This window comes from Geosmithia morbida (genome assembly GCF_012550715.1).
Source record: "Geosmithia morbida isolate 1262 chromosome Unknown scaffold_5, whole genome shotgun sequence".
In the NCBI taxonomy this organism is placed as follows: Eukaryota; Fungi; Ascomycota; class Sordariomycetes; order Hypocreales; family Bionectriaceae; genus Geosmithia; species Geosmithia morbida.
In genome coordinates this window covers 1,096,031-1,107,666 of record NW_023336192.1, presented here as the reverse complement: position 1 = coordinate 1,107,666, position 11,636 = coordinate 1,096,031, and the positions used below count along the sequence as shown (strand labels likewise).

The 11,636-nt window shown below is 55.3% G+C and overlaps 4 protein-coding genes across 4 annotated transcripts; 1 reads left to right on the top strand and 3 right to left on the bottom strand.

The window, feature by feature from the left end:
• Positions 1 to 860: 860 nt before the first annotated feature.
• Positions 861 to 2,852, bottom strand: GMORB2_6333 (tubulin alpha; the record flags this gene model as incomplete). The annotated part of the gene is made up of 7 exons (XM_035468303.1): positions 861 to 1,086; positions 1,208 to 1,631; positions 1,757 to 2,287; positions 2,389 to 2,464; positions 2,534 to 2,560; positions 2,644 to 2,684; positions 2,828 to 2,852. The coding sequence occupies 7 exons, from the start codon at positions 2,850 to 2,852 to the stop codon at positions 861 to 863; spliced, it is 1,350 nt and encodes a 449-aa protein (XP_035322284.1).
• Positions 2,853 to 4,980: 2,128 nt separating this feature from the next.
• On the top strand, positions 4,981 to 5,932 carry GMORB2_6332 (uncharacterized protein; the record flags this gene model as incomplete). Its single annotated transcript, XM_035468302.1, has 2 exons — positions 4,981 to 5,275; positions 5,565 to 5,932. 2 exons carry the CDS (start codon positions 4,981 to 4,983, stop codon positions 5,930 to 5,932), a joined length of 663 nt encoding a protein of 220 aa, XP_035322283.1.
• Positions 5,933 to 6,584: 652 nt separating this feature from the next.
• On the bottom strand, positions 6,585 to 8,166 carry GMORB2_6331 (WW protein; the record flags this gene model as incomplete). Its single annotated transcript, XM_035468301.1, has 3 exons — positions 6,585 to 7,165; positions 7,318 to 7,639; positions 7,780 to 8,166. 3 exons carry the CDS (start codon positions 8,164 to 8,166, stop codon positions 6,585 to 6,587), a joined length of 1,290 nt encoding a protein of 429 aa, XP_035322282.1.
• A 1,966-nt stretch (positions 8,167 to 10,132) lies between these two features.
• Positions 10,133 to 11,257, bottom strand: GMORB2_6330 (endo-glucanase; the record flags this gene model as incomplete). The annotated part of the gene is made up of 2 exons (XM_035468300.1): positions 10,133 to 10,419; positions 10,516 to 11,257. 2 exons carry the CDS (start codon positions 11,255 to 11,257, stop codon positions 10,133 to 10,135), a joined length of 1,029 nt encoding a protein of 342 aa, XP_035322281.1.
• Between the last annotated feature and the right edge of the window lie 379 nt (positions 11,258 to 11,636).

Genomic DNA, 11,636 nt, shown 5'->3' with positions numbered 1-11,636 from the left:
ACAGAGCTGGACCAAACGACGAATGAGGTTGGATTGGCCCAGGAGGCTGAGCTGTGCTTTGATGGAAGGAGGGGGGGGGGGGGGGGGGGGGGGGGTTAGCGGGCTAGGCTGGACGTGTTGTTGCTGCACGCGTCGTCGAAAGCGGAAAGGTGATGATGATGGCAATGATAATAATAAAAAGTCGCAGGTGGGTTTTGTTGATAACCTTCTCCTTCTGAGGTGGACAGGACGACGAACAATTTCACCACGATGGTGAGCTGACTGCTTTTACCGCGGCGGGCGTTGTTGGTGGCGTGGTTGTCCCAACTTTCTGACAGCTCTGTCACTCGTCCGAGGCTTGGATGCTCTCCCGCCCGCCTAACATCGGTTCTGCATTATTACCGAAGCTGACAACCAGTCGTTATGAGGCTTTGGCTCCGAGCTCCACAGGCCCTTACTAACCTGCATACGCCACAACGACAATCATTTTCACGACGTATCATAGCGTGCTCGTTTTTCACTCGCTCGAGTACTCGTACCAAACAATCACATATGAGAGAACACCAAAATCGAAAAGGGACGCCGTGCAGAGACGACCAAGACATACAGATACAGCCAGTGACGATGCTTACTACTACTAGGACTATATCGGGGGAAAAGGGGAGGAGGGCCTTGGCCTTCCATGTACAGAAGTGTATTTTTTTTTTCAAACATTAAAAAGAAAGCGCGTTTGGCGTAAGGCTTTGCAAAAGAAGAACCACCCCCGTATGTTTAGGTGTGGGAGTGGGTTTGTAACAACATTGTTCTCGGGTAAGACATTCTCTGAACCTCGTCAGGGGTCGAGTCCGAGACTCGCCACACCGACCTCAGTGACACAATGTCTAGTACTCGGCCTCGAGTTCCTCGTCACCCAGCGAGTCGGCGGCCACCTCCTCGTAGTCGCGCTCGAGGGCGGCGAGATCCTCGCGGGCCTCGGAGAACTCACCCTCCTCCATACCCTCACCGACGTACCAGTGGACGAAGGCACGCTTCGAGTGCATGAGGTCGAACTTCATCGACAGAGAAGACCAGGCCTCGGCAATGGCGGTAGTGTTGGAGAGCATGCAGCTATCGAGATTCAGAGTCAGCAACGCGTTCCCGTAAGGCATTCCGGGAGCTCCATCTCCTCCTGCAGAGAGGACGTGGGTCCTTCTTGGGACCGGGGGTATCTGAGCAAGGTGGGACTTACACAGCGCGGTCAACCTTGGCGAGGTCACCGTTGGGGACGTTCTCGGGAGCCTGGTAGCAGATACCAATCTTGAAACCGGTAGGGCACCAGTCGACGAACTGGATCGTCTGCTTGGTCTTGAGGTGGGCGACGGCACCGTGAGCGTCCTTGGGGACGACGTCACCACGGTACAGCAGGCAGGTGGCCATGTACTTTCCGTGGCGGGGGTCGCACTTGACCATCTGGTTGTTGGCCTCGAAGCAAGACATAGTCATCTCCTGGACAGAGTTGGCCTCGTGGGCGGCCTTGGCGGCCGAGATGACGGGCGAGTACGCAACCAGAGGGAAGTGGATGCGGGGGTAGGGGACCAGGTTGGTCTGGAACTCGTTGAGGTCGACGTTGAGGGAACCGTCGAAACGCAGCGAGGCCGTGATGGACGAGACGACTGCGAGGGGGAGCGTCAGTCTACCAGACTGCAGAGGGGCATGGACGGCCATTGCCGTCCTTTTGCGCGTGTACGTGTGCGTGTGTGACGAGTAACAGGTATTAAAATAAGCAAAAAAGACTTACCCTGAGCAATCAGGCGGTTCAGGTTCTCGTAGTTGGGGCGCTCAAGGCCGAGGTTACGGCGGCAGATGTCGTAGATGGCCTCGTTGTCGACCATGAAGGAGCAGTCGGAGTGCTCGAGGGTGGTGTGCGTCGTCAGGATCGAGTTGTAAGGCTCGACGACCGAGGTGGCGGTCTGGGGGGCGGGGTAGACGCAGAACTCGAGCTTGCTCTTCTTGCCGTAGTCGACGGAGAGACGCTCCATGAGGAGGGCACCGAAACCAGAGCCGGTACCACCACCGAAGGAGTGGAAGACGAGGAAGCCCTGGAGACCGGCGCAGTTGTCGGCAACGCGGCGGATCTTGTCCAGGACGGTATCGATCAGCTCCTTGCCGACCGTGTAGTGGCCACGGGCGTAGTTGTTGGAGGCATCCTCCTTGCCGGTGATCATCATCTCGGGGTGGAACAGGTTGCGGTAAGGACCGGTGCGGACCTCGTCGACGACGTTGGGCTCGAGGTCGCAGTAGATAGCGCGGGGAACGTGCTTGCCCTGGCCTAGAGATCACACACAAAAGAACGAGGTCAGATCTCTCAAATCTAGATACGGCACGAGCCACAGAGGGCGTCCAGAAAGAAAGAAGGAACAGGCAACGTACCAGTCTCGGAGAAGAAGGTGCTGAAACCCTGGTCAGGGTCCTGAGCCTTGCGCTCCTCGGTGAGGTAACCATCAGGCTAATCATTCTGAGATCAGTATTCCTGCTGCAACGCTCGGTAGGGCCGGATCAAGAATCGGTTCGTTACCTGGATACCGTGCTCGAGGCAGTAGAGCTGGGAGTAAGGTCAGTACGACGCGTTTCGGACAGGCATTTCCAGCGGAGTCTCCATGAGGGGCGGGGATGTTGATCACTTACCTCCCAGCAGGAGTTGGCAATCTGGCAACCAGCCTGGCCGACTGTGATGATGGCAAACGGTGATCAGTAACGTCTTCCTTCAGCCAAGACTCGTAGATGATGACGAAGATGCCCTCCCGCCCGTTCCCACAAGGAGAACTGGTGACAGAAAGAGGACAGCCGAAGTCAGAGGGCTTGGACCTACCGTTGATGCTGATAACCTCACGCATTGTGGATCGTCTACGTACGTATCTCGACGGGTTTGGAAGGGGGGGTGGAGGGAGGGGGGGGAGGAGAAGAAGAAGAAGAAGAAAAAAAAGATATGGAGGGCGGGGTGGGTAAGAGTAGAAGAGAAGACTGAGGTCAACAAAGCTTCCGGAGCTGCTAGCCCAGACAGGTTCTGTTGGAAAGTGAAGAATGGGAGAGGGGTGGGTAAGGCAGAAAAGAAAAAAGAAGAAAAAAAGGGAGAAAGAAAGACAAAAGGCAGTCGACGGATAAGAACGACGCTTTCTGCGAGTATGGGACGATGAGTTAACGAAATGAGGTTCGGAAGAAGAGGTGGGCAAAAAAGAAAGGAAGAGGGTCTCTCTCTCGTTGGGACACGCTGCTGGGAAAGAAAATAATAGGTGGGGGAAATTGGGGCGCGCAGGGGGGGGAGGGGGAGGGAGGGGTGCTGCTCTCCTCGGGTCGGGTCCCTAGGCTGCTGGGCTCTCTCTCTCTCTCTCTCGCCCCCGTCGGTCAGTGGTCACTATCGTAGGTGCCTGCCCGTCCATGGGCATTGCACACCACCTTAGCTAGGCACCTATATGCAAATGAATCTGGACAGAGCCTGGCAGCAGCAACAGGGCTTCGTGCCTATAAGCTTCCACTATTCGCCATGAGCTTTCCGCTAACGATCCCTCCCCCCCCTGTTGGGTCAATGCTAGTGCATGCACGTACAAGTAGCACATACGAGAGTATAGTATTAACGGGCTGTTAGTAATAACACGAGCATCGGTTTATACGCCATAATACATGTACGGAGCAGACTGGCTTGTACGAGTAGGTCGTCCCACCTTTTTACTAGACCGGCCGGGATTTGTCGACGTCCTTGGGACCGTGTCTTTCATTGGTAAGCGCGTCTTGGTGGTTCCTACTCCCCCGACTCACCGCTGGTAATCATAATATATATATGTACGGAGTGCATGTAATTGGTGGCGCGGAGTATTATTACTAGAGCCTAGAGGTAATGGATGATTGCAATCTGTACACATACTGTATACATGTACAGATACTTGTAGGCTATTACACGTCGCTCGCTCTGGCAGCTGCGAGAGCCTCTCCACCGCCTTCTGTCTGTCCGGTCGGTGCCCGGTGTGTTGCCCCCCCCCCCCCCCCCCCCCCTGCCCAGGTCTTGATTGAATTGACAGGGGTACCATACCCGTAGGGTCTAGCATTATTTCTTCTCTCCGTTATTTCTATCTCAACTTTTTATTATTGAGTCATTCACCGGATGGCGAATTCGTTATTTATCATTATTGCTACTCCCCCTAATGATTGGAACAATCCTCCGTAATAAACTGGTAGTGCTGGTAGTATTATTATCCCTTCATGTCTTCATGTCCGTGTGCGTCTGCTAGTGTGTGTGTTTTCCCTCCCCCTCGAAGCAGTGGAAACGACGCGTTGCTACGCTGGTCAAATCACAGAGCGCCACCCCCTTCTCCCTGGACCCATAAGTACGGAGTACCTACGTGTTAGGTAGCGACGTCAGCTGCTTATGAGCGACTACGGAGTTGATACTTGGCATAGGCGTTCCATGTGAGAGTGAGAGCGAGAACTCCGATCATATGTACCATTTTGTGAGTACGAGTATTACCGTATATTGCGATATGTCGGAGCGCAGCATAATCGGTGTGATATCAGAGAATATGTAGAGCAGGGACAAGAGGAGACAGATAGAAAGAGAGAAAGAGAAGAGAGAAGAGAGAGAGAGAGAGAGCTCGTGCAAGACACCAGCCATTGACAAAAGCGTAAAGGGGGGAGGCGACTTGCCAAGACGAACCCTGTTGTTTTGTTTTGTTTTCTGCCCCGGCCGACCGCCAAATAAACATTTGATACAAACAACAACAGCAACAACAACAACGGGGTGGCACTTGAGAAAGCCCCGCAACCAGCTCCGATTGCAGTAGGTCCATAACTGGGTATGACTGCATACTACGAGTACGATCGACATCTCCATCACCACTCTTTATTGTGACGGTGATTCAGTGAGGGGCACCAAGAGAGAGAGAGAGAGAGAGAGAGAGAGAGAGAGAAAGAGAGAGAGAAGAGGGAAAGGAAAAGAAGAAAAAAAAGAGGGGGGGAAACAAGGTGGACGCCATGAAGCTCCCGTTCCGATTCCCAACTCTCCTCGTCCTCCCCACTCTCCTGGCAACGCTGGCCGTCGCCAACGTCGAAAAGGTCATCTTCCTAGGTCCTCCGACCGTCGAGGTCCCCAGCCAGAAACCCACCCTGTCCGATCTTCACCTCGACACCCTGACACCTGAGACGACGACGTCGTCGGCCGTACGTACCGAGCTAGACCGCGTCTTTCCGTCAGAGTCGGAGTCGGGGTCGGGGTCGGGGTCGGAGTCTGGACGGGCAACCTGGCTCTTGCTAAGAGGGCTGACCGAGGGTCAACGGTATGAGGTCCGGGTATGCTGGTCTGCCATGGTATGTCTTCTTCAGTTCTTTCTTTTTCGTACCTATCCCTTCTTTCTCTCACGCAACAATGCATACATATATATATGCAATATGATATATAATACACAACACACACACATGCACACGTGCACACGTGCCACAGCCCATTGTAAGCAACGCACACGCACATGCTCAACTTCCACAGGAACCAACCGCCTTCTCCCTCGACGTCTACGACTTATCAACGGTGTGGGACACCCCGGACCTCATCCAATCTCTAGCCGCATACGCCACATCACGACTCGAGTCCGAGACGCACCACCCTGCCCCGGAGGGGAAGGAGACGAGCTACGGGGAGGAGATGAGACGAGACCCGAGGGAGGGGGAGTCAGTCCTGCTCCTCCGCGTCCTCGCCGCGGCAGACTACTACGCCGACGACGCCGACCTGATGGCCAACCCGCCCCCGGTGTTGGTCGACCTCATCCTCGACCCGTTCCTCCTCAACGTCCTGCCGCGCTCCCTCGCCCCGACGGTGGGGTACGTCGTGGCCGTGGCCATTGCGACCTGGTTCGTCGCCAGGGGTTTGGCATCCCAACTGCGGACGTTTGCCATCACCCGAGAACAGCGGGGGTCGAAAAAGGATCAATAAGGTCATGTCACCCAACCGGAGCCATCCGCACTACTTCTTCTGCGCAACGTCATAAAAGTGAAGTCAGCAAAGAGGAGCACATATTTCTTTCTAACTTCACCTTGCCGAAGGTCATGAGTGTTTGTATGATATATATAAAAGGACGACATTCATAATACTGCAATCGGGCAGCCTCTCTACTCTCTCTACATAATGCGTCCGGACACCTATGACATTTCTGGGCTGTGGTTTCCGGATTTGATGCTTCGACGTTTTGTTGTCATAAATTCATGCGTCTTCGTAGACCTTTCAAATGATATGAAACATATCTGGGAAGTAGAAACAAAAAAAAAACAAAAAAAACAAAAAAAGGAAAACATATCTCGAGGTCGAAAAAACAAAAATAAAAAGATGGAGCGATAAAAATTGGAAGAAGAGGACGACAGGGGAAACACATCAAGACATACATGGAATATATGACCCAGAGCGAGGGGTATTTTATCATGTATCCGTCCAATAAGCTGTCAATATACAGGCCAGTCTGACAAGACCTCGGACATTCTTCTATCTTGAGGGGGCGGAGAGATGGACAATTAATGCGATAAGATAAAAGAGAGGGGGGGGGAGGTATAAATGGAGCAAGGGAAAAAGTTTGTAAAAGAGAGAGGAAAGATCAGTACGGCGCCCCATACCCATGCGGCTGCTGCTGACCGTACGGCACATGTCCTGCCCCGCCAACGTACTCGTACGAACTACCGTGGCCGTGGCCGTGGCCGTGGCCGTGCTGGCCTTGGCCCTGGCCCTGACCCAGGAAGCCGCCGCCGCCGCCACCGTAGGGAGAGGGTGCACCGCCGTACGTGCCGGGGGGAGGCGGGCCAGGAGGGGGGCCGGGGGGAGGCGCATACTGCTGGTGGTGAGAAGCACCGGCGCCGTAGGAGGGCTGCTGCGGCTGGTGATGCTGCGGGTACCCCGCGTGCTGGGGAGGCGGGGCGTGCTGCGGGCTGTGCGACGAGTAGTGGCCGTACGGTGACGGGGCACCGGGGCCCGACGATGGCGTATAGTGGTGCGACGAGGTTGGCGACGCCACGTCGCTGGACGGGTATGCGTGGTGGGGGTTGGAGGCGGTCGAGGATGAAGATGGCGGGGGCATGGAGCTGGACGCGTGGTGGGACGAGGAACCGCCGACGGCGGCGTGGTACGTGGGTGCTTGGCCAGAGTAGCCGCCGTTGGACCCCGAGTTGGAGTATCCGTAGTCTTGGTTCTAAGGGAAGAGGTAAGCAGGTGTGGTGGAAGGGGAAGAGAAGGGAAGAGGGGTGACCGGGAGAGGAGTGGAGGGGAGGGAAGAGAGAGAGAGAGAGAGAGAGAGAGAGAGAGACATACAGATACAGAGTGACCGGGCTTCCCACCACCACCGAATATGCTGGCGACACCTCCCATGACAGAGCCAGCCAGACCACCCTGCTGCGCCGACGAGGAGCTGTGTCCGCCGTGGTAGTTCTGCGGCTGCTCCGGCTTGCTGCTGCTGTGGTTGGCGCTGGAGAGGAAGCTGGAGGCGAGCTGTCCGACGATCTTTCCGGTGGAAGAGGTCGACGTCTTGCCGTGGGAGGAGGAGGAGCTGCCACCGAGGAGCTGACCGGCCAGGGCACCGAGGGGATTGCTGCTGCTGTTGCTGTTGCTGTTGCTGTGTTTGCCGGAGCTGTTGCTGAGGAGGGCATTCATGGCCATGTTCTGTGGTTATTTTATCTTGTCAGTTCAGCCATCAATCAATCGATCGATCATTCATTTACTCATTCGGTCGATCGGTCTTGTCAGGTTTTGGCTCTCTGATGGGGGGGAGGAGATGTAGGAGGAAAGGAAGAAGGACGTACACCCAGACCTCTGTCCCCATTGGGACCGTCAGCAACACCCCTCATATTCTCGGGCAAGATAGGTTCCATTGTGCCGTCGGGGTGTCGAACGGTCTGCGATCCGTCGGGGTGGGTGATGAGCTCCTGGCCGGGAAGGAGCTGATGCTGCGATAACGGAGCAGACGACGAGGCGGCCCCAGGCGTCCCAAAGGGATGATCTGTGTTATGGGCTGGGGTGTTTCCCGTCTGGACGGCCTGGGTGGGCGTATCCCATTGGGAGACGCCGGTAGCGAGCTGGACATAGTAATACTTCTTGCTCGAGCCATCCCACTGCGCGATCCAGCCTGCGGGGAGGTGTGGCGGGGCAAACGTGGGACCTTCGGCACTGGGTGTAGTCGGACCAGCCATTCTGGGTGGTTTGGGTTGGAATTATCGCTCTCGCTCTCTCGCTCTCTCTCTCTCTCTCCCTAGGTTGAAATGTGAGGGTGTGGTGCGGAGAGGCTGGGGTGTGAAGGGATAATATTGTAGCGGTGGTTAAGAGGGAGAGTGAAAAGAGGAAGAAGTTGGTGTGGAGAGGTAAAGAGGGGAGTTTGGTGTTGGAGGGTTGAGTCGAGGGTAAATGAGAGAACCAGGAAGAGGGGACGAGGTGAGGGGGGGGGGCTGGAGCGAGATGGCGCGCTGCGCTGCTTGATCCGGATGGAAAGTTGCCAAGTTGCAGCAATGAATCGATCAATGAAATAAACGAACTATCATGGTTTATTACGGTGATAGAGGTAGAGAGAAACAGAGGACAAGACAGAGAGGGATATTTTACTATCTTAACCATAATAATAATACTACGTACAAACCCAACCAGTGGTGAGCCACCCACAGCCTATACCAGGCCTATGCGATAAGTATTACAGCCAGCCCATAGCACTTCACCCTTGACCCCCCCCCCCCCCCCCCCCTCCTCTCTTACTGAAGATCCCTCAGAAGTGAGGCCAGAAGGGGAAATCATTGCAGCGCGGGGAAATGTTATTCCAAACAATTGAACTTGTTATTACAAAAAAAAAAAAAAGTGATTAATACTACTATTAAATATTACTAGATTAGTGGTAAGTGGTAGCAGTATCACGGGTATTGATATCGTAGTAATACTAACTAAAGAGGTAGCGCTGTATTATATTACATAACATTCAACAAGAACAGACCAAGCTCAGTTCCCAGTCCCTCCTTCGGCCAACCCAAGACATCATCATCCAGCCTAAGCCTATCAAGTTACTAGATGGAGGGGGGGGTGGGGGTCTTGTATATGATCATATGATTATGACCTGAACATGGGATAACTTGGTAACCCAACTACATAGGTCAATCATCCGAGGCGAGAGGAGCCTGATGTTGGCGGCGTCGTCTTCTTTCCCCTTGGCAGCACGTCCCTGCCTACTTCGACTGAAGGAGACAGAACTCGATTGCGAGCGATGAACCCACCCACCAACCTCCATCACCAGGACCCTCGTCTCGCTTGCTCTCCGGTCGGGAATGATGCGGGTGGCATGGTTGGATCGGGACCCGGATCGATTTCTGTCAAGAGTCCAAACTCAACCGGCCAGCCACCCAGAACCCCCAAGAGTCCCCGAGTGATACGAGACTTTCCAAGCCGCGCACTGCACGAACGCCACGAATCAAAGACATGGGCAGGGACGGAAAGAAGGGACGTCGGTTGACGTCCCCGTGCCGTCTTTCCAACTGTTGGGGGGGGCAGTGGTATCTTAGCAGACCTCTCGACCTCTGTACGACAAAGACAGTACACCGGAACGAAGACCTGCTGCCACACTTCCGCACACGGTAGCTTGTTTCCTCTTCACGTCCCCTTCACTGTCCACTCCCTCCGGTGTCCTTTGCCGCACCGAGCTGACAATCGCCCGGGCTCTGCTCCAGATTGGGTCGCAAAGGTCTCTGTGGCAATACGATTCGAACAGAGGTCATTGAAAATGAGCGTCTTATTGTTGCTGTACTGTTTACCAGAAGCTCCTTTTCGGGACATGATGAAGGGAGAGAAGAGAAGAGGAAGAAAGACAGAAGAAGAAGAAAAACCCCAAGCATGGCTAGTATGCAGCTCCCTGAAAAGAGACATATGACGGAAGAAAATAACCATGAAAGAATCGATCGAAAAGAAGAGAAAGAGGTATATACAGATAATCATTTCATCTCTCTTGAATAATATGAATGAAATGAGAGTGAGTTTCTCATGTCGGCCCGTACCATACCATGCCCCAACCGACCAGTCTTCTACACCCCCAGAGGACAAGGACATGAGGAAGAGATGCGGATATGTATTCACATCTCCCCGAAAGGGTGAATGAGGGGTCTCTCCACGAGACAGACGAAACGTCTAGGCATAGACGAGACTGTCACCCATGCCAGCCTGGCAGGTACTACCCGCACTCATGTCAAGCATGGCCGACCACATTCCAGAGGCGCAGCGCTGAAACTTTGAACCGCCCACGCAGTTCCACTGACCCTCCTGGTCACAAGGCGACCCAACCGCCTGGGCGCCACTGCCAGCCGTAGGCGTGGGCGAGGGCGAGGGCGAGGCCTGGGTAGGGGAGGCGGTGGGCTTGACGACGGTCTGCAGGGTGGTCGTGGGCGTCGAGGGGTTCTGGACGACCGAGGTGGCCTCTGTGGGGGAGGGCGTGGCCTCTGTGGTGCTGGCAGTGCTTGTGGGCTGCTCATCATCGTCCTCGTCGCCGTCGTCGTCGCCGTCGCCGTCGCCACCGCTGCTGGATCCGCAGGAAGATCCCTCGGGGGCGACGGTCTCGCCCTTTGCCGTCTGGCGGGTGACGTCCGGGCCGGGGTCGGGGAACTCGACGTCCCCCCCCTCGGGGGCGGTGCATCCGTTGCCGACGTTGGCGACGAACATGGCCGGACGGCCCGAGAGCCCGCCGGCGCGGCTGCTGACCAGGGCGTCGACGTACTCTGCCGCCTGGATGCGGCTGGTGCGCTTCCTGCTGGAGCTGCCGCCGCCGATGGTGACGGACGCGCAGTTCATGTACATCTCGCGGTTGCCGACCTCGTTGAACCAGGTCCAGGCGAAGAGGGCCTCGCCCGAGGGCGCGTCCTCGGGGACGGTGAAGTCCCAGTCCGAGTCGCCAGCCACGGGGCATTTGCCGATGTAGGAGTGGATGACGGACCAGGTCTTCCCTTCGTCGTAGGAGAGCGAGGCCTGGCAGGAGCCACCGTTGTGCACGGCGCTGCCGGTGATTGTGAACTTGTACGACTGACCGGGCTGGTAGGTCTTGACAGACTTGCCCTGCGGCGTGCCCATGAGCGACTGGTAGCCCTTGCAGGGGAAGTCGGAGCCGTCGGCGGACAGAGGGTTGGTCATGCTGTAGTCGGCGTCGGTGGTGAAGTCGTTGTACTTGGACCGCAGGGGGGGCGGGTCCTTCATCTCCATGTGGGCTGAGGCGATCGAGGCCATGCCTACGATGGCGGCGGCGATGGTAGAGGTGATCTTCATATCTTCTGTAAGGAGTGTATGTGTCCGAAGTTATCTCCGGCTGCCAGTATTGCTGTTATAGAGAGCGTTGTGTGTGTGTGTGTGTGTGTGTCGCGGTGTGTTGTATAAGAAGCACAGCTCTCTTATATACACGCTCACACTTTATGGATGAGAAGAGATTCCCAAGAGAGGTAGAGAGAGAGAGAAAGACCCAGGAAATGAAAAGGAAGGTTGAGAAGAACAAACAGCCAGTGGTTGTTTCCGAAGAAGGGATTTTCGAGGGTCGATATATCCTCAAGGTGATGAAGGAATGAGTTATTGCTGATGAGCAGAAGAAGAGATGTGAGAGGCACACACAAAAAAAAGGAGAGATGGAGAGAGAGAGAGAGATACCAAACAG